This window comes from Salvelinus fontinalis, chromosome 27 (genome assembly GCF_029448725.1).
Source record: "Salvelinus fontinalis isolate EN_2023a chromosome 27, ASM2944872v1, whole genome shotgun sequence".
Taxonomy (NCBI): domain Eukaryota; kingdom Metazoa; phylum Chordata; class Actinopteri; order Salmoniformes; family Salmonidae; genus Salvelinus; species Salvelinus fontinalis.
This window is the reverse complement of record NC_074691.1, coordinates 1,726,203-1,754,102: the sequence shown is the minus strand read 5'-3', so window position 1 is coordinate 1,754,102 and position 27,900 is coordinate 1,726,203. Positions and strand designations below refer to the sequence as shown.

General features: G+C 40.8%; 1 protein-coding gene across 1 annotated transcript; it reads left to right on the top strand.

Moving 5' to 3' along the window:
* LOC129824852 (lysosomal-associated transmembrane protein 4A-like) lies at positions 1–27,798 on the top strand. The gene is made up of 7 exons (XM_055884363.1): positions 1–198; positions 10,831–10,969; positions 17,473–17,549; positions 19,655–19,777; positions 21,247–21,342; positions 21,685–21,783; positions 26,150–27,798. The coding sequence occupies exons 1-7, from the start codon at positions 70–72 to the stop codon at positions 26,222–26,224; spliced, it is 738 nt and encodes a 245-aa protein (XP_055740338.1). The 5' UTR covers positions 1–69; the 3' UTR covers positions 26,225–27,798.
* Positions 27,799–27,900: the final 102 nt, after the last annotated feature.

The following is a 27,900-nucleotide window of genomic DNA, read 5'->3' as shown; positions in this document are numbered from 1 at the left end:
AGTGGGCGTTTCATAGCATTGTCGGTTGTTGATGGTGGAGGCTTTCTTAGTCGCCCAGCTTTTTCAGCGATGTTTATCCCTACTCTTGAGGAAGACATGCACCATTTTAAACCGAATCGACACAGGTTCTACACAACGCGATGCTGTGGGTGTTGCCATGTCAGGACGGGAACCATCATTCTCGGCACTTGGTACATGGTACGTACAAATGCCAATGTCGCCTGGCTTTTTAGAATGTGCTAGTTAACGTTACCTAGCTAGTGTTAGCTTATTTGCGGTTATGTTGCAGTACCCTCTGGTTGCCACTGTACTGTCGAGAGTAGGCCATTGTGCTAACTACCAAAAAGCTAAACCGAAGACAATATTTGTCAAGAAAGTCAGTTTGATATCCGATGCGTGCCATACTTTTGTAACATTATGTATATATGGAATTTGCTATATTGGCGCTAATGTTATCGGATAGCTAGCTAACTAACTAGCGGTTAACGTTACCCGTATGGACTTTCAGCTCCCCCCGGTGCACATCGGATGTTGTTCTAACGTAGGCTAACTCTTACCAGCGTGTCAGGTAACAGTAATGTTAGGGGAAATCCATTTGAATTCAATCACTTTTTGACCGCATCCCTTTTGATTTAAACACAACTTTCCATACATGTTTACACATGGAAGAAGTGGTCAGAAAGGGACCATTCAGGAGATACAGGTAGGGAAGTCAGACATTCATGCTTCTGCACCAGACCGTTCTCATAGACAAGATAGACATCAAATCAAATGTTATTGGTTAGCAGATGTTATTGCGAGTGTAGCGAAATGCTTATGCTTCTACACCCGACAGGTCAGCAGTATCTAATGGGTAATATCTAACAATTCCACAACAACCTAATATCTAACAAATTCCACAACACCTAATACACAATCTAGTAATGGAATGGGATAAGAATATATAAAATATATGGATGAGGAGTGACTGAGCAGCTAAGATGCAATAGATAGTATATAATAGTATACAGTATATACATATGAAATAAGTCATGCGAGATATGTAAACATTCTTAAAGTGGCATTATTAAAGTGACAAGTGTTCCTTTTAAAATTGCCAATGATATCAAGCCTGTAGGTAGACAGCTGCCTCTGCTAGGGATGGCTGTTTAACAGTCTGATGGCCTTGAGATTGGAAAAACAGCTTATCTCTCTGTCCCAGCTTTCATGCACCTGTACTGACCTCACCTCCTGGATGGTAGAGGGGTGAACAGGCAGTGGCTTGGGTGGTTATTGTCCTTGATGATCTTTTTGCCTTCCTGTGACTTCGGGTGCTGTAGGTGTCCTGGAGGGCAGCCCCCGGTGATGCTTTGTGCAGCCTGCACCACCCTCTGGAGAGCCCTGTGGTTGTGGGCGGTGCACTTGTCGTACCAGGCGGTGATACAGCCTGACAGGGTGCTCTCGATTGTGCACCTGTAAAAGTTAAGGGTTTTTGGTGACAAGCCACATTTTTTTCAGCCTTCTGAGGTTGAAGAGGTGCTGTTGTGCCTTCTTCACCACACTGTGGTGAAGAAGTAGTAGTCTTTTAGTTGAGATGCCTTGGCTTTCTTGGGAACAGGAAAAATGGTGGCCATCTTGAAGCGTGTGTGGACAGCAGACTGGGATAGGTATTGATTGAATATGTCCGCAAACACACCAGCCAGCTGGTCTGCGCATGCTCTGAAGACGCAGCAAGGGATGCCGTCTGGGCCGGCAGCCTTGCGAGGGTTAACACGTTTAATGGTTTTACTCACATCAGCCACGGAGAAGGAGAGCCCACAGTCTTTGGTAGTGGGTCGCGTCGATGGCACTGTATTGTCCTCAAAGCGAGCAAAGAAGTTGTTCAATTTTTCTGGAAGCAAGACGTCGATGTCCGTGACGCGGCTGGTTTTCTTTTTCTAAACTGTGATTGTCTGTAGACCCTGCCACAAACGTCTCTTGTTGGAGCCATGGAATTGCGACTCCACTTTGTCTCTATACTGACACTTTGCTTCTTTGTCTTGTGGAGGGAATAACTACACTGTTTATATTCAGCCATATTCCCAGTTGCCTTGCCATGATTAAATACGGTGGGACGTGCTTTCAGTTTTGCGTGAATGCTGCCATCAATCCACGGTTTCTGGTTAGGGAAGGTTTTAAAAGTCCGTGGGTACAACGTCTCCTATACACTTCCTTCATAAACTCGCTCACCGAGTCAGCATATACGTCAATGTTGTAATGAGGCTACCTGGAATATATCCCAGTCCATGTGATTGAAGCAATCTTCAAGTGTGGAATCCGATTGGTCAGACCAGCGTCGGATAGACCTAAGCATGGGCGCTTCTTGTTTTCGTTTCTGCCTATGGGAGGGATGGTCAGATTTGCCAAAAGGAGGGCGGGGGAGGGCCTTGTAAGCATCGCGGAAGTTAGAGTAGCAATGGTCGAGCGTGTTACTCGCTTGTGTACTGCAATCAATATGCTGATAGAATTTATGTAGCCTTGTTCTCAAATTAGCTTTGCTACAATAAATGCAGCCTCAGGATATATGGTTTCCAGTTTGCATAAAGTCCAGTGAATGTCCATGATGGCTGTCTTGGTATCCGCTTGCGGGGGGATATACACGGCTGTGACAATAACCGAGGAGGAGATAAGGAGGAGGAGGAGATATCTCTCTTGGGAGATAATACGGTCAGCATTTGATTGAGGAATTCTAGGTTAGTTGAACAAAAGGACTTGAGTTCCTGTATGTGGTTACAATTACACCATGAGTCGTCAATCATGAAACATTCACCACCGCCCTTCTTCTTCCCGGAGAGATGTTTATTCCTGTCGGCGCGATGCACTGAAAATCCCATTGGCTGTACTGACTCAGACAGCATGTCCCAAGCTAGCCATGTTTCTGTGAAACGGAGTATGTTACAATCCCGGATATCTCTTTGGAAAGCAACTCTTGCCCTGATTTCGTCAACTTTGTTAACTAGGGACTGGACATTAGCGAGTAATATACTCAGAAGCGGTGGGTCTGTGCGCGCTTCCGAAGCTTCACTAAAAGACCGCTACGTCACCCTCTCCGGTGGCGTTGTTTTGGGTCGGCCTCTGGAATCAGTTCAAATGCCTTGGGTCAGACAAAGAATCCACTTTGGGGAAGTCGTATTCCTGGATGTAATGCTGATTGTGCTGGTAAGTTTCTCTGATATCCAATAGTTCTTCCCGGGCTGTATGTAATAAGACTTAAGGTTTTCTGGGCAAACAATGTAAGAAATAATACATAAACTAAATACTGCACAGTTTCCTAAGGACTCGAAGTGAAGCTGGCATCCCTATTGGTGCATTTGGATCACGTAACATTGTAAATGTAAATCAGAGACACTCAAATAAGTATGATATGTTTGGTTTGGTTTGGTATGGTTACTTAAAACAAAAGGCAAGTGGTTAGGCGGGGTGAATGGGTGGGTGTATAACGCGTGTTCAAATGTCATCACGGACAATATTTACTAATTAGCAACTTTGCGATTCTTTTTTATTTTTTTTAGCTACCTTGCAACTAACATTACTTAGAATGTTTGCTAACCCTTCCCCTAACCCTAATCCTTTTAGCCAACCCTTTTAGCTAACCCTAACCTACACCCCTTAATCTAACTCTTAACCTGAACCCCTAACCATAACTCCTAGTGCTAGCAAAATTTTGTTAGCCACTTAGCTAACATTAACCACAACAAATTGGAACACATCTGTTTTTTAAAATTCGTAACGTATTGTACATTTTGCAAATTCGTAACATTGTACTAATTGCGATTCTTAACATATCGTATGAAACGGATGATGCACATCCACAAATTAACATGCCAACCGAAACGTAGCAGATCATACTAAATGGAGTGTCTTGTATTTATGTACAGAATAATACAAAATGCTCTGAGACCACGTTGGCTGCACACACACTAGCCCAAAGGCTTGCAGATGGCGATATTGAGTCGTTTCAATTTTACCATCCAAAGGCATTGTATGCAGACAGAAATACACTCGTATACACCGTGGACCGGTTTGTACTACGATACCGATTATTGGAGGGCCAAAAAAACCCGATGCCGATTAATCTGCCAATTTTTATTTATTTATTTATTTGTAATAATGACAATTACAACAATACTGAATGAACACTTTAACTTAATATAATACATCAATAAAATCAATTTAGCCTCAAATAAATAATGAAACATGTTTAAATAATGCAAAAACAAACTGTTGGAGAAGAAAGTGAAAGTGCAATATTTGCCATGTAAAAAAGCTTATGTTCCTTGCTCAGAACATGAGAACATATGAAAGCTGGTGTTTCCTTTTAACGTGAGTCTTCAATATTCCCAGGTAAGAAGTTTTAGGTTGTCGTTATTATAGGAATCATAGGACTATTTCTCTCTCTACCATTTGTATTTCATATGCCTTTGACTATTGGATGTTCTTATAGGCACTATAGTATTGCCAGCCTAATCTCGGGAGTTGATAGGCTTGAAGTCATAAACAGCGCAATGGTTGAAGCACAGCGAAGAGCTTTTGGCAAACGCTCTATCAAATACGAGCCTTTGGTCATTAATATGGTCAAATCCGGAAACTATCATTTCGAAAACAAAACGTTTATTCTTTCAATGAAATATGGAACCGTTCCGTATTTTATCTTAACGGGTGGCATCCCTAAGTCTAAATATTGATGTTACATTGCACAACCTTCAATGTTATGTCATAATTATGTACAATTCTGGCAAATTAATTACGGTCTTTGTTAGGAAGAAATGGTCTTCACACAGTTCGCAACGTTTGGTGAAGTAGGCTGTGATTCGATGATAAATTAACAGGCACCGCATCGATTATATGCAACACAGGACAAGCTAGATAAACTAGTAATATCATCAACCATGTGTAGTTAACTAGCGATTATGTTAAGATTGATTGTTTTTTATAAGATAAGTTTAATGTTAGCTAGCAACTTACCTTGGCGCCTTGCTGCACTCGTGTAACAGGTAGTCGGCCTGCCACGCAGTTTTACTTATATTTGTGTGTATTAGGTAGTTGTGTAATTGTTAGATATTACTGTACAGTTAGAACTATTAAGTACAAGCATTTCGCTACACTTGCAATAACATCTCCTAACCATGTGTATGCGACCAATAACATCTCCTAACCATGTGTATGCATCCAATTAAATTGATCACTTAAATAGTTCTATTGATTTCAGTGTGATATTGATTGAAGTGATTAACCAAAAACGTGTTTTGTTAAACTTCTGCGTTGGCGATCCACTTGAATCAAAATGAAACAATTTAACTAGCTGACTCCTACAAATTGTCCTCTAACCAGGGATGTACACGTTATTCCCAGATTCTGTGTTGTTTTTGAGCTGTGTCAGTTTTAACAGGATGCTAAATCAATTGATTTCGATGTAATAATCGATATGAATGCAAGACAAAAGTGTTGCATTTGTCTTTCTGTTTTGGTGACCCCCGTATCAAAATGCAACATACCGAAATGTAGCAGACTGTTCTGCAGGTTGTCCTCTAACCTATAATGTAAAAATATCTACAGTTTCCATGTGTTCTTTGAGTTATGGTAATTTCAACAGCGCATATCTTGAAGAGTGATTTATTGGCACTTGTCAAAAAAACAACAGGGTTTTTGGTGCGTGTGCAGTTTTACAGTGCTCCTTTAAAAAAAAAAAAAAAAAGAAGTAATTAGGACTGGTTGATATGCCGTAAAACTTGTATCTAATTTTTTACAAACTTATGGGCCATTCACTATATACAGTGCATTCATAAAATATTCAGACCCCTTTTCCCACATTTTGTTACGTTACAGCCTTATTCTAAAATTTATAAAAAAATAAAAAAAAATGTTTAATCAATACCCCATAACACAATACCCCATAATGACAAAGCAAAAACAGGTTTTTAGTAATTTTTGCAAATGTATTAAAAATATAAAACTGATAACATTTTACGTAAGTATTCAGACCCTTTACTCAGTGTTTTGTTGAAGCACCTTTTGGCAGCGATTACAGCCTCAATTCTTTTTGGGTATGACGCTACAAGCTTGGCACACCTGTATTTGGGGAGTTTCTTCCATACTTTTCTGCAGATTCTCTCAAGCTCTGTCAGGTTGAATGGGGAGCGTCACTGCACAGCTTTTTTCAGGACTCTCCAGAGATGTTCGATTGGGTTCAAGTCCGGGCTCTGGCTGTGCCACTGAAGGACATTCAGATTTGTCCTGAAGCCACTCCTGCATTGTCTTTGCTGTGTGCTTAGGGTCGTTGTCCTGTTGGAAGGTGAACCTTCGCACCTGTATGCGGTCCTGAGCGTTCTGGAACAAGTTTATCAATGGCCTCTTTGTACTTGGCTCTGTTCATCTTTCCCTCAATCTTGACTAGTCACCCTGCTGCTGAAAAACATCCCCACAGCATGTTACTGCCACCACCATGCTTCACCTAAGGGATGGTGCCAGATTTCCTCCAGACGTGATGCTTGGCATTCAGGCCAAAGAGTTCAATTTTGGTTTCATCAGACCAGAGAATCTTGTTTCTCATGGTCTGAGAGTCTAGGTGTCTTTAGGCAAAGTCCAAGCAGGCTTTTGTGCCTTTTTTACTGAGGAGTGGCTTCCGTTTGGCAACTAGCATAAAGGCATGATTGGTGGAGTGATGCAGAGATGGTTGTCCTTCTGGAAGGTTCTCCCTTCGCTGCAGAGGAACTCGAGCTCAGTCAGAGTGACCACCGGGTTCTAAGTCACCTCCCTGACCAAGGCCCTTCTCCCCGATTGCTCAGCTTGACTGGGCGGCCAGCTCTAGGAAGGGTCTTGGTGGTTTCAAACTTCTTCCGTTTAAGAATGATGGAGGCCACTGTGGTCTTGGGGAACTTCAATGCTGCAGAAATTCTTTGGTACCACTCTTCAAATCTGTGCCTCGACACAATCCTGTCTCGGAGCTCTACGGACAATTCCTTCGACCTCATGGCTTAGTTTTTGCTCTGACATGCACTGTCAACTGTGGGACCTTTATCTATACAGGTCTGTGCCTTTCCAAATTATGTCCAATCAATTTAATTTACCACAGGTGGACTCCAATCAAGTTGTAGAAACATCTCAAGGATGATAAATGGAAACGGGATGCACCTGAGCACAATTTCGAGTCTCATAGCAAAGGGTCTGAATACTTATGTTTTTTATTAATTTGCACACTTCTAAACATGTGTTCGCTTTGTCATCATGGGGTATTGTGTGTAGATTTATGAAAATGTTTTATTTAATCATTTTTAGCCTCATGCTGTAACTTAACAAAGTGGAAAAAGTATTGTGGTCTGAATACTTTCCGAATGCACTGTACACAGGTGAGAGTAGTGTGGAGCCGTCCTCTTTTTCATTCCTTCCTCTAAACTAGTCAAGCTTGCTATTCGTTAATAAAATCACAGTAAGCCTATGCCCCAGCACTTCGTGCCTGCATATGAGAAGCGCGGCATCAAATAAATTAATGTGCCTTAAAACAAAAGGCTAATTGATTTTCTACTCATCGTTACCACATTATATAGGACGTGCAAATTGACTCGCTTGGACGATTAAGGAGCATCATGTTCTCTCCCTCCATGTGAATAAATGTAACTGCAACCACAGCGTACACAACACACACACACTCAGGTACCAGGAGGCAGGACAGATGGCAGACTGTCAAACCAGCACCGTTTCCCAGTCATCGCTCACTTTGTGACTGACAGTCGCCTTTCCTATCAATAGATTGCTAGAAGATGCATATCGTTCATTCTAGCGGGAAATGGCTCTGAATACTTTCCCCCCCCTAAATTACTGTAAAAAGAGCCCCAGTTATTTAATTAATATTGTTCCCCTTACAAAAAAAGATTGCATATTTAAAAGTGCAGTAACTGCAGTTGACTGTAGTATTTTGGATGCAGTAAATGCAGAATAACTACACTGTACTGCAGCTATACTGCACTCCAACTGCAGTTACACTGCAAAATTACTTCGGGGGGGGGGGGGGGAGTATTTTGGACGAGGTGTTTGCAGCATACTGCATTTATGGTTGCAGAAAAGGTTTTTACAAACCTCTGAATTGTAAAAAAAAAAAAAAAAAAAAAAAAAAGAAGTAGCCAAGTTAATTTAATAGGCACAGCCGGCACTAGTGGAAATCACTGCACTTAGATTAGAACTATGATCTCTCCTATGTGTTCTCCAACTCCTAAAACAGTTTAGAATAAACCTCAGTGCTGTTATCCTTGCAAGGTGAGGTATTGAATGCAGGGGTGTCAATAATTTTGACACCTACCTTTTTTAATTAAATAAAGTATTACTTTAAATAAAGTATTACAATCTTTATCTGAGACAAATATTAGTATAAAGTAATATTTTTTTTAGTATACAATATTGCTCAGTATTATAATTATTTTAGACAGTAGTTTTTGCGCCTCTTTATCAAGGGTGTCAATTTTGGACTCCACTGTTTGCTTTCTTCGTGTGAACATCAAGAGACGTCACTATTTTCAGTTGATCAATATTCAAAACATTCTACAATGCACAAGTGTCCTGGGCCCGGTTTCCCAAAAATCATATCAAGGCTAAGTTCATCATTAGAACCTTCTTAGGAGCATCGTTAAATATCTGAGCTGTTTCCTGAAACCATCGTTATTTGTACTTGAAAATGTCCGCAATCTTAACGCCTGTTTCAGACCTCGTAGAACAGCTAGTGGGGCAAAAAAGTATTTAGTCAGCCACCAATTGTGCAAGTTTTCCACCATAATTTGCAAATAAATTCATAAAAAATCCTACAATGTGATTTTCTGGATTTTTTTTTCTCATTTTGTCTGTCATAGTTGAAGTGTACCTATGATGACAATTACAGGCCTCTCATCTTTTTAAGTGGGAGAACTTGCACAATTGGTGGCTGACTAAATACTTTTTTGCCCCACAAAGTGTGTCCTTAGATATTTTTTTGCCCTTGCGCGTCACTTTATACACAAGATCTCAGCTAAACAAAGAATCACATGGTGTCTCTGTGACCCCTGATAACTTCAGGACAAAGTTGACTACAAATACAAAGGTGCCAATGTCTTTGCAATGGATACAAACAAGCTACTTGTACAAACAAACTACTAGCTACTTGTAGGATACTGTCTGTAATTTCTCAATATATGTTATGTGCCAAATCTGTGATTTAGTGAATTTGTATTGAGTAGGCATTCAAATAAGCCACCTCAAAAGTTGCAGTGGTAGGTGGTAATAGGAGCTGATCCGTCGTCACTATTGTGAAATAATTGTAATTTTAAACTAAGATTGAAATGGAGAAAGCTAATCCGAGAGCAGTGCTCCCTTCAATATTATCAGTATTGACACTAGAGGTGTGCCAACATGACCATACTCACAATTGGATCTGTAAATTGACAGTTGATAATTAGATCGAATGATATTCTTCATTGGAAAAAACAGAAGTGTTTTAATATGCCTAAATATATGTTGGCAAAATACCTCCCTACGCATTCTCGATGCAAAAAAAGATGCAGATTATGAGCGGTGTTCGGAGGAGGGGTGTGTTTGTCCTCAATTTGCAGTGGGCGAGAAACTGATCGGGTGAAATTATGAAGTGAGTGGACGGAGAAATACAGCTTCACTCTATCCAATCAGAACAGCAGGATCAACGTACAGCCCGCCCTTCTCTTTACAGACGGCCAAACGAGCCAGTTGAGTTATTTAGACCACGTTGAACCTTGCACATGACTGACTGACATGAGAAAGAAACGTGCTGGCACCCGAAAAGTACTTTTTTCCCCCAATCACAGATAATTACAAAAATACTATGATCATAATCGGATCAACAACAAAAAAATGCCCATATCCGTTACGATACTCGTTTTGTCTTACTACCCGGCACAACTATCCATCTTGGCTACATCTCTCTGCCCTTTCTACTCTTTTTTTTTACCGCTTTTACTGACATTCCTTAGTCTGTATCATTCATGTCTGCGGAAAGGAAACGTAAGTTGACACAGAAACCGGTGTAATGCAATATAGATGGTCTAATCTACAACAGACTGTATCCTAGCCTGGTGCCCAGTCAGATCTATTTGTAATGTCTTGACAACTCCTATGGTCATTGTCACTCACGCCAAATTATAGGCGTTGGCAAACCAACACAAACGGATCTAGGAGCAGGCTATGTATTTTCGTGGAAAATTGCAAGATTATGTTTTAGTGCTTGTAAGATTATATTATAATCTTTGTATTGCATTAGAATGGTTATTTTATTCAACAGAATAGAATCTGTCGACTATTGTGTGTGTTCCACTGAGGATGGGCCTCTATGAGATAGCACTGACAGAGGAGATTTACGAGGAGATTTGGCCAATAAAGCCTACAGAGCATTCCAGATGGATGAGGTAATGTTTTGGTACTATGAAATACCAGGAACGAGTTTAGAGCCTCGTCTTAGAGACCAAACTGAACGATAATTTATAGCTAATGCTATCTGGCTATGGTATACTCCTCTCTCAAGTAAAAGTCTTTCTTTGTGAACTGTTCCTAAGATCTGTGGTTCGTCATGTAAGTTGAGAGGGGTGTATCTTGGCTATAAAAGATCTTGGTATTCTTTTGTAGGCACTCTCAGAATTCATTAAAGACACTGAATTGATCTGAGAGTCATAGGGCGATTTTGAAGCTCATATAATTAAAGATGAAATTTTAAGTATAACTCTGACTGGTGTGTGGTTTATAACTCTCCTCATTTGGTAATACAGGAAGTTGCTGCCACAGTACTCAAGAACAGTCTAACAATACCTTTCTCTCTCTTGCCAGGTGGTGAACCTGTTGATGGGCATCCTGCTGACTGTGGCCGTGACCCACCCAGAGAATGTGCCCACTGTCGACTTGCAGTATGAGGTCATCGAGCACTACTTTAGCCACACCTTCCAAGGAGAGGGGAATGTCCTAAAGGGTTAGTTGATCTAATCTTCATGTGTGGCTCATGTTCAACTTGAGTTGTCTATGTTCGCCATTAGTGACATCGTCCACAATTGCTGCAGGCGGTAGCTAGCATGATTTAGCATCGTCCCCCGATTTTCTATAATATTTGTTAACATTTCAACGATATTAGCAAAGCTGTACTAGCTTTTTGTATACTGGTACCTCATGGCTGTCCCACACACACACACACACACACACACACACACACACACACACACACACACACACACACACACACACACACACACAGAGACACACACACACACACACACAGAGACACACACACACACACACAGAGACACACACAGACACCAACAAATCCCCTTGATAACATCATCATGGATAACTATCACCAAATGCCTGCTTCTTTAACTTTTTTAGTTATATATATATCTCTCTCTGTTCTGAAAAAAGCCCCAGAGTCTGCAAAGCAAGGGGCACCACCAAGCAAGCGGCACCATGAAGACCAAGGAACTCTCCAAATAGGTCAGGGATAAAGTTGTGGAGAAGTACAGATCAGGGTTGGGTTATAAAAAATATCAGGAACTTTGAACATCCCACAGAGCACCATTAAATCCATTATTAAAAAATGGAAAGAATATTGCACCAACAACAAACCTGCCAAGAGATGGCTGCCCACCAAAACTCACGGATCAGGAAAGGAGGGCATTAATCAGAGGCTACAAAGATAACCCTGAAGGAGCTGCAAAGCTCCACAGCGGACTACAATTTTAGCTTTTTTTGGCCATGAAGGAAAACGCTATGTCTGGCGCGAATCCAACACCTCTCATCAACCCGAGAACACCATCCCCACAGTTGAAGCATGGTGGTGGCAGCATCATGCTGTGGGGATGTTTTTCATTGGCAAGGACTGGAAACTGGTCAGAATTGAAGGAATGATGGATGGCGCTAAATACAGGGAAATTCTTGAGGGAAACCTGTTTCAGTCTTCCAGAGATTTGATACTGGGACGGAGGTTTACCTTCCAGCAGGACAATGACCCTATGCATACTGCTAAAGCAACACTTGAGTGGTTTAAGGGGAACCATTTCAATGTCTTGGAATGGCCTAGTCAAAGCCCAGACCTCAATCCAATTGAGAATCTGTGGTATGACTTAAAGATTGCTGTATACCAGCGGAACCCATCCAACTTGGAGCTGAAGCAGTTTTGCCTTGAAGAATGGGCAAAAATCCCAGATGTGCCAAGCTTATCGAGACCCACCCCAAGAGACTTGCAGCTGTAATTGCTGCAAAAGGTGGCTCTACAAAGTATTGACTTTGGGGGGGTGAATAGTTATGCACGCTCAAGTTTTCAGTGTTTGTCTTATTTCTTGTTTGTTTCGCAATAAATATTTGGCATCTTCAAAGTTGTAGGCATTTTGTGAAAATCAAATGATACAAACCCCCCCAAAATGTATTTTAATTCCACATTGTAAAGGCTTCAAAATAGGAAAAATGCCAAGGGGGTGAATACTTTCGCAAGCCACTGTAGATGATTTAAATGAAAACATAAAATGATGGCATTATAAACAGTAGTCTATAGGCCTATTTCAATCATTGAAATACATTTAATACTAATCAATGAAGTTCTATTTTAATACCTTCCAGCTTCTGTTTGTAATTTGTCTCTATATTTCATGATGTGTAACACATGTGCACAATGAATGCCAAATCGGTGATTTAGTGCAGTTGTATTGGGTTAGCATTAGAATAAGCCGACTCAATATTTTCAGCCGTAGGTGGTAATAGGAGCTGATCCGCTGTCAGTATTGTGAAATAATTCTTAAAATATTCATTTTCACAAGTACTCTTTAAGTTATTTTAGTGGTTGTACTAAATATCTTTGAATTACACGTTGCTTTTGTTTACGTTGTGAACATAGCAGAAACTCGAGCAAGCTACATTGACTAACGAGTAGCTTCTTGACTTCATAAATATTAGTAAAATAGCCAGTGGTGTCTAGTGGGGGCCATTATGCAACCAAAATCAACTTTATTTCTCATTATTTCAATTCACAAGATGGAATGAATGTGTGCATCATCTGTCAAAAATGGAACCTCTGCGGTTCTCGAGCTTGGACGCTGCTGTTGGAAGTGACTCAACGCGAGCAGTATTTCAGCTTTTATTGATTTCAAAGGAAGCATTCCCTCAATGGCTAATGTCTGATGGAAACTCCGGACGCCCGATGGCTGTAGTGTAGCTGGGCTGTTAGTGTGTGGAAGTAATTTAGCCTTGCATTGCATTTGTATTGGGTAACCATTAGAATAAGGCGCCTCATATTTGCAGCCGTAGGTGGTAATAGGAGCCGATCCGTTGTCAGTATTGTGAAATAATTATAATTTGAACGTACAATTTTAATGGACAAAGCTAATCCGAGAGCAGTGCGCCCTTTCTTTCGATCCTATCAGTATCGACACATACCTCAATGACGCACTTGTCGACCGTTCTCTCTGCATTATGTTTTGGGAAACGAGTCTTTGGCCGTTGTAGAAAAGATGCATTGTTAAAACACTCTAAGCCTAAATTCTATCGCCATCATGAAACTGGGCCCAGTGCTATGCACTCTGTGGTTGGCCTGCTGTTTAGTTGGCTCGATCACAGGATGGGTGGTGGGTGCGCTACATAAATCCTAGCTTTGATACAATGTCAGCATTCAGCGGATTGACTGGGCTATTATCAAAGCCTGGCACTGCTGTGGCTTCATCAGTGCCATTTCTAGTCGGTCTCTTCCCTCTTAGTTACTATGTTTAAGAAGGAGATCGCGAGCCAGAGTTTGGCATCTGAACATCCGATTTCACCCTGCAGTAATGGTTCAAAATCACTGGTCCGACACTTTTTCAATGCTGTCCATCCCTTTCTGTGTCCCCCACCTACTGTCTAAATGAAGTCCACAAAATAAAAGTATTGTGTTTACAGACAAAAGATGAGGGTCTAAACCGCTGTAACCTATAGTCTGATATGTTAGTGATATCAAAGTACAAAGTGCGGAAGAAGAGGGCCCTCTTCAAATACCTGAGAAATCAATGGCTTCCTGCACAGCTTAAAAGTGACTGTGTGAATAATAGACCTTGAGAGCCTTGGGACTGAACCACTTGTACCTCTCCTCAATGACTTAATCGTTCCCGAGCTTAGCAGGAGGCCATGAGTGGTCAGAAGCAGACGGCAGGCCAATTCATTAGCCTAGCGTAGCCTGTGCTGTTGTGCCTTGTCGTTTTAACTGGTATTACTGAGTGCCTGAGCGGGAGAATGTAAGGGCTCCCCAGAGCAAGCTAACGCTAAAAGAGAGCAACCACGCAGCCCAGAGATGCTCCAGTTACAGACGAATCAATTAGGCCTCAGTAGTAGTGCGCTCACTCTGACAGTTATATGAATGCACTCTGTGTGGCCCTACCGTGGGATGCAAATGGCTCAGACCAGGCGGTCATGTTGGCCCCAAACAATTGATGCACAATAATAGTTCAATTGTTTTTTAAAGGTAATTCAATGCTTGGGCTCATGTTTATGAGGTTAAAATTTTCTCCCAAAAGCCTTTGACTGACATTATTTTCCAAGACTTAGACCAACGTGTTTTTGGGTTTGTAATTAGGGTGCATATTTTGGGGAATATTCAAAGGTGGAAACTTTCCGTGGGAATTAACGGAAATATATGCAAATTAATATTAATACATTTTTAATGTAGATGTTTTTTGCATTGGATATACACTGCTCAAAAAAATAAAGGGAACACTTAAACAACACAATGTAACTCCAAGTCAATCACACTTCTGTGAAATCAAACTGTCCACTTAGGAAGCAACACTGATTGACAATACATTTCACATGCTGTTGTGCAAATGGAATAGACAAAAGGTGGAAATTATAGGCAATTAGCAAGACACCCCCAATAAAGGAGTGATTCTGCAGGTGGTGTCCACAGACCACTTCAGTTCCCTTCCCATTTTTTTGAGCAGTGTATTTACTATATCATATGGAGACCGAAACACAAACCTTTTACTTTATCATAAGTAGACATAATTGCAAATTATTAAATCCTTCCAATGTAAATTTAAAAAATAATTTAGCTACAAATTGGACTTTTAATTTAGTTGACTCTTCACATTGGCTGATTTCACTGAACAACAAAAAAGGAATATTGACTGATCCCCAATGATCCATCGCATCTCTCAAAAACGTTTTCAACATACGTAAAATTATAGTCTAGAAACTAAAGCTTTGGTTTTCTTCTCAAGCTTCCATGTCTTCTCTGTGGACCTCCTCAATATCCACCTCTTGAACATCAGACTGAGGCCTCATCTTCACTGTCACTTTCCAACCTTGTTGAGGATGACTCGTGGTCAGGCTCAAAAAGCTTCAAATTTGCCCGGATTGCCACCAATTTTTCAAACCTTGAATTGGTCAGCCTGTTGCGTGGTTTGGTGTGTGTGTGTGTGTTCCCAAACAAGGACCAGTTGCGCTCTGAGGCGGCTGATGGAGGCAACAGGGGAAAGAGCCTCAGATCCACGAAGTCCCTTCCACACGGTAGGTGATGAGATATGTTGGCACAACTGCCATATTGCATCTCCATCCCAAAGCCCTTGCATGGAAGTGTACTTCACCAGACTGCCAAGAACCTTGCCCTCATCCAGGCCAAGGTGGCGAGACACCGGTAGTGATGACACCATAGGCCTTGTTGATCTCTGCACCAGACAGGATGCTCTTGCCAGCATACTTGGGATCCAACGAGTACGCTGTGGTGTGTATGGTCTTCAGGCAGAGGTCTTCACGCTTTTTGATGTATTTCAGAACGGCGCCCTCTGCTTGGAGCAACAGTGAAGTGGGCAGGGCAGTATGGATTTATTCTCTTACATCTGCAAGCAGAGTCTGAACATCAGACAGGATTGCATTGTCTCCTCAATCCGTGCAATGGCTACTGCTATAGGTTCCAGGTGTGTCAGGCTGCTTACAACTCTCTCCCAAAATACATCATCCAGGAGGATCCTCTTGATGGGGCTGTCCATATCGGCAGACTGTGATATGGCCATCTCTTGGAGCGACTCCTACCCCTCCAGGAGACTGTCGAACATGATAACACCACCCCAAAGGGTGTTGCTGTGCAGCTTCAATGTGGTGCTCTTATTCTTCTCACTTTGCTTGGTGAGGTAGATTGCTGCTATAACTTGATGACCCTTCACATACCTAACCATTTCCTTGGCTCTCTTGTAGAGTGTATCCATTATTTTAGTTAATTATATGATGTAGTTAATTATTCATTGCCCACAAACATTCGACCACCCATCAAAGATGATTGCAATACAGTCTGCTTTCTCTATGATTTGCTTGACCTTCACTTGAACTCTGCGTCCAGCGAATGAGTAAATAAAGCATTTCTGGCTGGAGGGGTGTATGCTGGGTGAAGAACATTCACAAATCTCTTCCAATACACATTGCCTGTGAGCATCAAAGGTGAACCATTTCCATACACAGCTCGAGCAAGACATTCATCAGCTTTTCTCTGACTACGTTCCTCCATTGAGTCAAAAAAAAAGATTTCCAGGAGGATGTCTGATTCATAATTTTCCCCTCATAGAAGTAGAGGGACTTTTGTCAGAGGTTGTGAGTGATGAGGGAACTTTATGCACTATGCCAGATGATTCTGCCTCTTTGTTGCATTCTTCACATATGATTTGGCACAGTATTTGCAAATGTACACCGCTTTTCCTTCTACATTAGCTGCAGTGAAATGTCTCCACACATCAGATTGTAGCCGTGGCATTTTCCTGTAAAGATTAGAAAAAAATAGTAAAAAACCAACAAATACAATTCCATGTACAAATAAATAGATAAGCAGTTAAATTTAAACAACTCCTTTGTGAGATAAATGTTTTAAAATGAAACATGCATGGAAACAGGTGAATTAACACTGTTAGCATGCTCAAACAAGCTAAAACCCACATGATAGCAAAAACGAACTAGCAGAAATTGTTAACAAGTTTGAAATGATTTAAACACACTTTGCTGTAGGCTACTATTTACTAGTTAACAAAAAATCATGCATGTCATAAAATATATTCACACCACCCAGTATTGTAATCAAAACTTACCAGAAAGCATGTAGTCCTTAGGTCAGACCATGTAGTAGTGTGGGCTCAATAGCATCTCATTAGTGTGCAAGATCTTGAGAATCATCTGCACATTTTGATGGAGGAATGCACTGTGCATGCAGAGGGTTGCAATTCCATAGATTTGGGGATCGTTTAACCAAAATATGCCACAGGACCTAGAATTGTCTTATGTGTATCCCACAAAAAGGTTCACTGTTATAAGCTAACTTTTTAAAAATGAATTTAAGCAACATTCCCCAAATTCCAGGGCTTAACTTCCCATGGAAAATTTCCGGAAATTTACCGGGAAGTTTCCCACCCTTTGCAACCCTATTTGTCCTTCAATAAAGTATTTTACCCTAATGAATGTCTCTCTCTATCTGTGTGTGTATAGAGAATGCCTGTGTGGGATTCGCCATCTCTCTGCTGATGCTCACTATCAGCGCCATGATGGTCTATGGAGCCATTACTGTAAGTTCTTTCCTTCTGATTTGTGTGTCTGTGTGAACGTGTTTTCATCCACATCAGGTCCATAATGGAATTCACGACAATTACAAATTCTCCAGTCACTCCTCAACATATTTGCTCAGGGGTGGGAAAATAACCCCCTGCATTATCTTTCATCCTGACTACTCTCTTGGTTTGTTAGGCAACTGTCTGCTCCTAAATACACACGCATGAAAGCCTCGTTTTCCTACTTTCTGATAATATACCTTTTGGTCTATTCTAAACCCTGAATACAAATTAAATGAACGTCTAAAGCGGGCCTACGACAAATACCCCTGGAGGAGTGGGTAAAATAGGAGGTTGAAATGATGTTATTGAACCTCAACCATTACGAAAGAAAGCTGACTGAAATGGGGAGGAACTACCCGGAGTTGTCAAATAAGAAACAGTCATTTTGAGTTTTGCATTGCAAAATGTTTTAAAACGATATGTGCCCTAATGAATACAACTCAGGTGGCAGCCCTTTGTCATATCCTGGTGTCTGAAAGGACCATTTCTAATGTATTTAATGCTTTTTCAGCAATGGACTTTGACTCACTGCATGCAAACTCCTTACGTGTGCATTCTACTGGCCCCACCAGGGCAAACAATGTTTGCTACACAACGTTGCTCTAACGATATCATGTTTACCTCACCAGGCCTGCCTGATGGGCATCCACACTGACAGGTTTGTCGTCTGTGACTTGGACCCGACTAGATCTGCTAGTTTAAATGGCGACGCACAGCTAACACATGCGTCTCGTAGAGGTTATGCCTTAGCTGTGACTACAGGCTCTTAGGTTACCCTTGTTGATGCCCTGTATTCAGTGTTCACACAGTAGGTCCATTGCTGGCTGTAGCCTCCCTTGCTAAATACCAGTCATGATGACCTAAGCAAAGACGTGTACAGTGCCTTCAGAAATCATTTACACAACCCCCCCCCCCCACATCATTCTCACCCCCACTTTTTTTTTTTTTTTTTTTTTTTTTTTTACATTGGTTTGTGCTAGAGCCTGAATTTAAAATGGATTAAATTGAGATTGTGTATCACTGGCCTACACACAGTACCCCATAATGTCAAGGGGGTATTATGTTTTTATAACTTTTTTAACAAGTCACATAATAAGATGCATGGACTCACACTGTGTGCAATAATAGTGTTTAACATGATTTTTAAATGACTACCTCATCTCTGTATCCCACTCATACAATTATCTGTAAGGTCCCTCAGTCGAGCAGTTCATTTCAAACTGCCTCGTAAAGAAACACCTATTGGTAGATGGGTAAATAATTTGTATTTCCCTTTGAGCGTGGTGAAGTTATTAGTTACACAACCTTGTAGTTACTCCACATTACTAACCTAAGTGACATAGTGAAAAGAAGGGAGCCTGTATACTGTTACGTGCCCCAGCAAGAAAACCAAAAGTGTTGCTTAAACAGAAGGGGGAACTAACAAAGAGTCACTGACAACCACCAAAATGAAACCGGTGGGTTTTAGGAGGGTGTCCACTGAAAGTTGCATAGCAACAACTGGGACCTTAAGATCCACCATGAGCACCCACTACCAAACGTAAAGACAGGAAGCAAACCAAAATGAAAACAGGTAAGATCAGACAAAGGATTATTATTTTTTTTAGCAAATAGGGAGAGTCAACTAAAGGTGTTGACCCTCCACATCTCTCAAGACAACTGGTGCCCTGGGTCAGCACAGGGGAATCACCTTCCGTCTGACGAGGTGACACCAATCGGTGCGCCCTATGTGCTAAAAGTCCAACCTCAAAACATAAATGGAAAAACCAAAACCTATAACAATACAAAAAAAGTATATTTAACCCATTTTGAATTCAGGTTGTAACACGTGTAATAAGTCAAGGGGTATGAATAGTTTTTGAAGGCACTGTACATAGAAACTCTTTTTGATTTTGTGACATCCTCAACGTAGTTTAGTACCCAACATTTAGATTAAGCTTTTGCTGTGGCTATATATGGCCCTTGCTTGACAAACCTCCTGACGAACTCTAGTGAAATGGCCATCCTTTCACACTTTTGTTTAATAATGTGTGTGTGGTTTTCCCTTCCTCCCCCCGTAGCATCGTGACGGCTGGCTTATCCCGTTCTTTTGCTACCAGCTCTTTGACTTTGCTCTGAGTTGCCTGGTGGCCATCAGCTCCCTCACCTACCTGCCCAGGATAAAGGACTACATGAAGGAGCTGGTGAGTCAGTCTAGTCCTTCACCACTGCCTGTCAGCTAGTCTCACAAATCACAATTATGAAGCTAACCAGAAGTCTTGTGAAATGTTTTTTTTAAACATTTTTATAATTGTTTTATTCTAACAATTAACAGGAACAATTTTATTATGATAACCAGCTGACTTTCTTATGATACAGAAAAAATAAAAATCTGCTATAAAACAGTTGACTTAAATAAACATCCAGTTAATGCGCTTCGTTTTCTGGTTAAAGCACAATTAAGTGGTCAGGAGGCGCTCCGCGGACCCTTCAGCGTTCAGTGTCAATGTGCCGTTCTACCTGCCACACAGAGCGCGTTGTTTTGAGGGCCAAGGAGCAGAGTGGAAGAGCAGCTTTATAAAAATGTTCCGTACTGTAACATATTGATCTATTGTGCGTAAGTACCATGGCTTTGGTCCAGTTTTTTGCAAGTACTCTCATTGTTTCTAGTGGTTGTACTGAATATCCTCGAATTACACGTTGCTTTTGTTTACATTGTGAACATAGTCAATGTAGCTAGCTCGAGTTTCTGTTAACTAGTAGCTTCTTGACTTCGTAAATCTTAGTAAAATAGCCAGTGGTGTCTAGTGGGGGCCATTATGCAACCAAAGTCAATTTTATTTCTCCTTATTTCAATTCACAAGATGGAATGAACGTGTGTGTGTGTGTCATCCATCCAAAATGGAACATCAGTGATTCTGGAGCTTGAACGCTGCGGTTGGATGTGACTCAACGCGAGCAGCATAGCAGCTTTTATTGATTTCAAAGTAAGCATTCCCTCAATGGCTAATGTCTGACGGCAACTTCGGACGCTCGATGGCTGTTAGCGTCCAGAAGTAATTTCGCCATGCATTGTAGTCATTGCGATATCTAGCGTTGCTATTTTCTCAAGTTTTCTCGTGTCAATAAACTTGTGACATTCCAGGATGACTCATTATATTATTAAAGCCCGATTTAATCAACAAATACGATGGTCAGTTGGAAAAAGGTTAAGGGTACATTTTTTATTAAACAATTGAGACAAGCTAATAAATCAGATTACTTATATTTAAGGACAGAATCTATATACAATCCCGAAATCAGCTCTAACTGTCAGTAGTAAAACAAAGCTTAAAAAACTGTTTGCGTGAACCCTAAATATACCGAAAATGTATGTTGAGTGAGCTTCCTGGCATGGTAGACAGCTCCTCACCACTCTATGAAAGCAGTTAATTAAAGAAAAACATTCATATGGGCTGCTGGTTCAAAGTTAGAGTTTCTATTCAGAGAGAACTAAAGTAATTTCTGAGTACTTAGGAACGTTAGCTGGGTAACCCATTGACCTCGCTCTGTAATATACCGCCCTAGAGGGTTTAAATGTGTTCTCACTATCGTTGTCACCTGGCCTGTCTTGTCTTTATGGGGTTTTGTTTAGCTTCTGTATGTGCTGAATGTCTCTCTCCTCGCCTCTCAGCCAGACTTCCCCTACAAGGACAACCTGCTCTCCATGGACTCCAGCTGCCTGCTGCTCTTCGTCCTCGTCTTCTTCACCTTTCTCATCATCATGAAGGTCTCTGGGAAATAGCTGTGATTGAATGCTGTACTCCACCCCCCCCCCCCCCCCCAAACCAGATTCCCAAGAATATGCCATTTATTTGGTTTACTGCACTTATTAGTATTCATGTGAGATTTGATCTGATTTACCAATCCATGAAAGTACTTTAGTAGACTGATGATAGACCTTGACTGACAGGTCTTTAGTAGATGGGTTATAGGCCTTCAGATGCTGAATCAGGGGTGTTTTGAGCTGGGCTATAACAAAAGCCTGCACACATTGTGGCTCTCTAGGACCAGGATTGAGCATCACTGGATTAGGTAGAAGGACTAAACATTTTGACCACTTTCCCCTCAGGCTTACCTGATCAACTGCGTGTGGAATTGCTACAAGTACATCAACAACAGGAACGTGCCGGAGATCGCCGTCTACCCTGCCTTTACGGCGCCTCCCCAGGTATGTTTGTGCCTGAAAAGCCCCCACTCGGATTACCGGTAATCACATCTGAAGCATACGTTTCACATCTTTAAGCAGTCTGCAAACAGGTTCGGTTTGCTCCTAGCAGAACTTTGACTAGGTGAAGCAAACGTCTGTGCTCGAATACTCCCTAAAGACCTTCACTTTAAAAATGTGAAAATATTATGCCAGTATTACTGTTGGTCATCCCTCTTGATCAACAACAACAGCCTGAAATACTTCATCAAAATAGTCTGAATTAATCTAAGATAAATCAAGAAATCTGTAATTAATGTTGACGATTTTTCAGAGGTCTAACTAAGAGCAGTATTTCAAGTGAAAAGATTTTGCATGAAAACTAGTCTCTCATTGAATGACAACAAACACTTAATTGAAGAATCCCGTTCCATAGTTCCATCTTCCACTAGGAGTAGTACTGTTGACCATTCACAGACGAAGGGGCGTGGACTTTGTCTACAGAACTTCGACTTGCCTCGAGAAAAAAATGTGTGCTCGATCAACCGAATGGGAAAAACTGCCAAATAAAAATAACTGATTTCCACAAGCACAAGTTGCCAGCCCAATAATTCAAAAAGTAGCACGCCAGGCTCCCCCGGTTTAAGACATTTTTGCAGAACAAACTCTATTTTGCTGGCCTCTAGTACATTTTAATGCTATGTTGTATTTTCACACTAATTAGTGTTAGTTTTATCAGTTGGTGTACAATATGATATAAAACACGGGAAACATTTTAATTTTGACTTCACTGGACCTTTAAAGAATCCTATAAGAGTCTGCTGACTTCCACGCGCTTCAAGCTTCCTTTTTTAAAAGAGATGAGAAAATAAATCTGCCATACAGGTATGATTGAAGAATGAAGCAGGTGTCAAACATTGGCTTTGCTACACAGAAAGCAGCAGCAGCTGACTACTCCATTGTCAATACTTTGATTAAATCAATATCTTTGAAATATCATAAGTATCATTATTTTTCTGTTTTATTTGATCATATTTTGGACCAGAGTTAGGCTAGTGGAGAGAGCCTACCTATTGTTTCTGCAGTGAAGAGGATTCACCATCTTCATCAAATGTTTGCATAATTAATCTGCAGATAATCGCAAAAAGGCCTACCGGTATGCAAATTAGGGAGCCAAATGAACAGCTCTCTTACCGATGGAATTTGGTAGGCTACTGACGAGTCACTCACTTTAAGTGAGTGCCATTCAGAGGGTGAATGGGTCAGACAGAAGATTGAATTGCCTTTTGAACGGGGTATGTTAGGTGCCGGTCACATCAGTTTGTCAAGAACTGCAACGCTGCTGGGTTTTTAAAAACTTAACAGTTTCCTGTGTGTATCAAGAATGGTCCACCACCCAAAGGACATTTGGCCAACTTGGCACAGCTGTGGGAAACATTGGAGTCAACATGGGCCATTCAGCACCTTGTAGAGTCAATGCCTAATGACTTGAGGCGGTTCTGAGGACAAAAGGGGTTGCAACTCAATATTAGGAAGGTCTTCTTAATGTTTGTGGACTCAGTGTATAACTACATTGTATGATTTATTAAGGATATACAGTACCAGTCAAAAGTTTAAACACGCCTACTCATTCAAGTTTTTTTTAACCTTTTTCTACATTGTAGAAGAATAATGATGACATAAAAATTATGAAATAACACAGTAACTAAAGTGTTAATACAAAAATAGATATTTTTTTAAATCTTCAAAGTAGCCATACTTTGCCTTGATGACAGCTTTGCACATTCTCTTTGGCAGCTTTGGCATTCTCTCAACCAGCTTCACCTGGAATACTTTTCCAACAGTCTTGAAGGAGTTCCCACATATGCTGAGCACTTGTTGGCTGCTTTTCCTTCACTGTGGTCCAACTCATTCCAAACCATCTCAATTGGGTTGAGGTCGGGTGATTGTGGAGGCCAGGTCATCTGATGCAGCACTCATCAATCTACTTCTTGGTCAAATAGCCCTTACAAAGCCTAAGGGTCATTGTCCTGTTGAAAAACAAATGATAGTCCCACTAAGTGCAAACCAGATGGGATGGCGTATTGCTGGAGAAGCCATGCTGGGTAAGTGTGCCTTGAATTCTAATCACAGACAGTGTCACTTGAAAAGCACCATCACACTGACTCCATGCTTCGTGGTGGGAACCACACTTGAGGAGATCATCCGTTCACCTACTCTGCGTCTCACAAAGACACGGCAGTTGGAACCAAAATTCTCAACTTTGACTCATCAGACCAAAGGACAGATTTCCATGTCCATTGCTTGTGTTTCTTGCCCAAGCAAGCCTCTTCTTCTTATTGGTGACCTTAAGTGGTTTCTTTGCAGTAATTTGACCATGAAGGCCTGATTTCACAGTTGATGTGTCTGTTACTTGAACTCTAAAGCATTTATTTGGGCCGCATTTTCTGAGGCTTGTAACTAATGAACTTATGCTCTGCAGCAGAGGTAAATCTGGGTTTTCCTTTCCTGTGGCAGTCCTCATGAGAGCCAATTTGATCATAGCGCTTTATGGTTTTTGCGACTGCACTTGAAGAAACGATCAAAATTCTTGACATTTTCCTGATTTGACTTACCTTCACGTCTTAAAGTAATGATGGACTGTCGTTTATCTTTGCTTATTTGAGCTGTTCTTGCCATAATATGGACTTGGTATTTTACCAAATTGGGCTATCTTCTGTATACCACCGCTACCTTGTTGGCTCAAACGCATTAAGATGGAAAGAAATTCCACAAAATTATTTTTAACAAGGCACACCTGTTAATTGAAATGCATTCCAGGTGACTACCTCATGAAGCTGGTCGAGAGAATGCAAAGCTGTCATCGAGGTAATGGGTGGCTACTTTGAAGAATCTAAAATATATTTTGATTTGTATAACACTTTTTTGGGTTAGTGCATGATTCCATATGTGTCATTTCATCACTTATTCTACAATGTAGAAAAGAAAAACCCTTGAATGAGTAGGTGTCAACTTTTGACTGGTACTGTATGAGATTAACTTTATTGAGTCAGTTCGACACCTTTTAAAGACTAGTCAAGCTTGCTGTTTGTCAATCTAAGCACAGTAATTGGCCTATGCGCCACCACTCCGTGGCTGCAAATGAAACTAGCCGGGGTGCAACGTTCACTTCTCACTGGCCCGGAGTGGTGATCTACTGGCCCGAACATGGTGTAGTTCTTAAATACATTGTGGACATGCCTATAGGCCTATAGGTTTGCATGCTTTCTCTCTCTATTCATCTATTAATAGGCTACATTTGGTTATTATCATATGTATTAAACATCTGTGAAATATAATTTAGCAATGCAAGTCATTACTCCATTCTTTAGAACTGCATTCTATTAATTGCATTCATTTTTGTCTCTAAATTGTCTTTTTGTGAAGATTTATAAAATAGGCCGCTTTTCCCTGTAAGACAAATGTTCCAAAAGAGCAATCGCCATGGCTACAGTAGGCTTGCCAAGACAAATGCTACTGCTTGAGATGTTGTGACTCGTGGGAGCGTGGTGGTGCCTGAATGAATGGCCAATCATAATTCTCAAATACAAATAGCATGACATTTACGTGTGTAGTCTTCAATGGTAGACTGCGACCGAGCAGGTAAATGTTGAACTGGAATGCGAAAAGTTACTGTCTCTGTCAGGCCAGTGACTGACGAGATCCTCTGGCCCCACACACATCTTTACTGGCCCCGGGTCAGTGGTCCATCAATGATGTCAGACCCTGCATGCAAAATCAAATAAATTCATGTGTCTGAAAACAATGGGCATAGTGGATTTTGACTTATCTTTACCACATTATATGAGATGTGCGAATTCATTCTCTCTCCCTCCGTGTAAAGAAATTTGACTGGAACCACAGCGCACACACCCAAAGTTACCAAGAGGCGGGACAGATGACTGCCAAACCAACAGTGTTTCTCTGTCATCGTTCACTTTGTGACTGACCAGGCGCCTGTACTATATCAATAGATCGCCAGAAAGTGCATTTTGTTCATTCTAGCGGAAGAGGGCTCTGCAGTCTTTCTAACTAGAGTTGAAAAGTAGCCTAGTTCATTTAAGTGGAAAAAGTAGCTGACTGTAAATTAGTCTGTATTCTCAACAGCTGGCGCTAGTGGAAAACACTTAAAACGTCATAATATATACGCGTTACTGATACAGTACAGCCAGTCTCCTTCCCAGATTGTTTAAGAGACAGATTATAGCATTATCAATGTTATTATTAATTTCGCAAATATGATTAATATCCATCTCTGGTCCTTTCACACTGCGAAGTTGGCTATATTTATACATTGCTTTATTGTTTAATGAGATGAATGTAATGATTAACTTTCTCTCTCTCTCCTCAGTACATCCTGCCCACCTACGAGATGGCAATGAAGATGCCAGTGAAAGAGCCCCCTCCCCCCTACATGCCTGCCTGAAGACCCCCCTCGTGTGTGTGGCCTCCTACAGCTCGCAATTTTTAACCCAGCCGTGCATTTCTAGCGAGGGATACTCTTTTAAAGGCCCAGTGCAGTCAAAAATGTGATTTCCCTGTTTTTATATACATTTCTACACTGAGGTTGGAATAATACTGTGAAAATGATAATGTCCTTCAAGTTGTATTGGTTGTATGTATGCGATACACGGAATGCTTACTTACAGGTTCCTTCTCGACAATGCAACAATAATAAGAAACAATACAAGATGAGAATACTAACAAAGTATAAATGGCTCAGTAGAATAACATTTTTAGCGTGATTATAATACAGGAAGGCACAAATTATAGTCTAATATTTGTGTGTTTTGGGGGTAAGTGGTTAAATGGTAAAATATTTGGTCCTTTTAGTGTAAGAGCTGTTTGAAAAGTGTGCATAAAATGTTTGCCTGGTTTGGAGGAATGGAGTTTTGACCTTCCATGGTGACTTCACCATGTAGTAAATTATGTTAATAGACCACTAAAGGAATGAGTCCCAAACTTTGCCAATAGAGGCACATTTTCAGTTCTCCACTCAGACCACACCAACAGTCCGAGCAAAATTGCTCTTTGCTAAGAAGCAATTTGTTTTCAATTAAAATTGTCAAAAACAAACAATCACTGTAGGGTGCTTAATTGTTACCCAGAAATGATTTCATATTTAGATTTTAAAAAGCAGCTGCATTGGAACTTCTAACATTCAAATCCAGACCCCATAATATTGTAGATAAGTGAAAGGAGAGTGGAGGAGCAGATCAAGTAGTCTGCCATCGGATGACGTGAAATGTATAAAGCGATGAAAGCTTTCTGATCTTTTATTCCCCCCCCCCGTCTTTTTCCATGTCTTAGTAAAAAAAAAAAGTTCTTGTGAAAATACCATCGCTTGAATGCCTATCACCAGTTCAGTTAATCTTTAGAATAAACACCATCCTTTCCTTATAGATTTGATATTGTGTGACTAAAAAAAATAAACATTCTTAAGACAATCCACTCATGATCTCTTATTGTTGAATCTGTTTTTTTGTTGCTTAAAATCTAGATTATTTCATCCAAAGAGTTTGACGGGGGACATCTGTAGCTCTTCATCCCTTTATTTATTTAGCCTTGGATGTCCATCTGTTAATCCGCCACCTGTGTGTGCCATGTCCATTATCCGCCGCCTTCTGTGTGACCCTGCGTTGTTAGCTTAGAAAAGCTAATGAATTGTGTTGCAGTTAAATGACCTGATGCTGCTGGTTAAAGGGAAAGTACACTCCAAAACCAAAGTTTATCAGATGATTTCAGACCTCAAAAGTTGTCTGTGAAGATAAGTCTTATTTTATCTCAACAAATGTCCACTTTGGAGGTCTGGAAACATCTGATAAATGTTGGTTTTGGAATGGATTGTCTTGTTTGAGAGCGATGCCTTATCGGGAAAGTGGAGGGAATAAATGGCCAGTGGTGGATGCATGCTACTCTTTCTGCCTTTTTCTTTACATTGTGTTTTGATCCTTGTGAAAAACACATTCAATAAAAATTTTACGACATTTGTATTCATCACCTGACTGAGCAGTGGGTCTTCTTTTTACCTGATATGAGCAAAGAAATGTCATTACTTTTTGTTGGATTTATTTGGTTCTGTACTCAATCTGAAGTGGATTT

Excerpts from the sequence above, each read along its gene's own strand:
- LOC129824852 (XM_055884363.1), top strand. The coding sequence starts at position 70 with ATGTTTATCCCTACTCTTGAGGAAGACATGCACCATTTTAAACCGAAT. Across the intron at positions 19,778-21,246 it reads AGGACTACATGAAGGAGCTG|CCAGACTTCCCCTACAAGGA; the intron begins GTGAGTCAGTCT and ends CTCGCCTCTCAG. Across the intron at positions 21,784-26,149 it reads CCTTTACGGCGCCTCCCCAG|TACATCCTGCCCACCTACGA; the intron begins GTATGTTTGTGC and ends CTCTCTCCTCAG.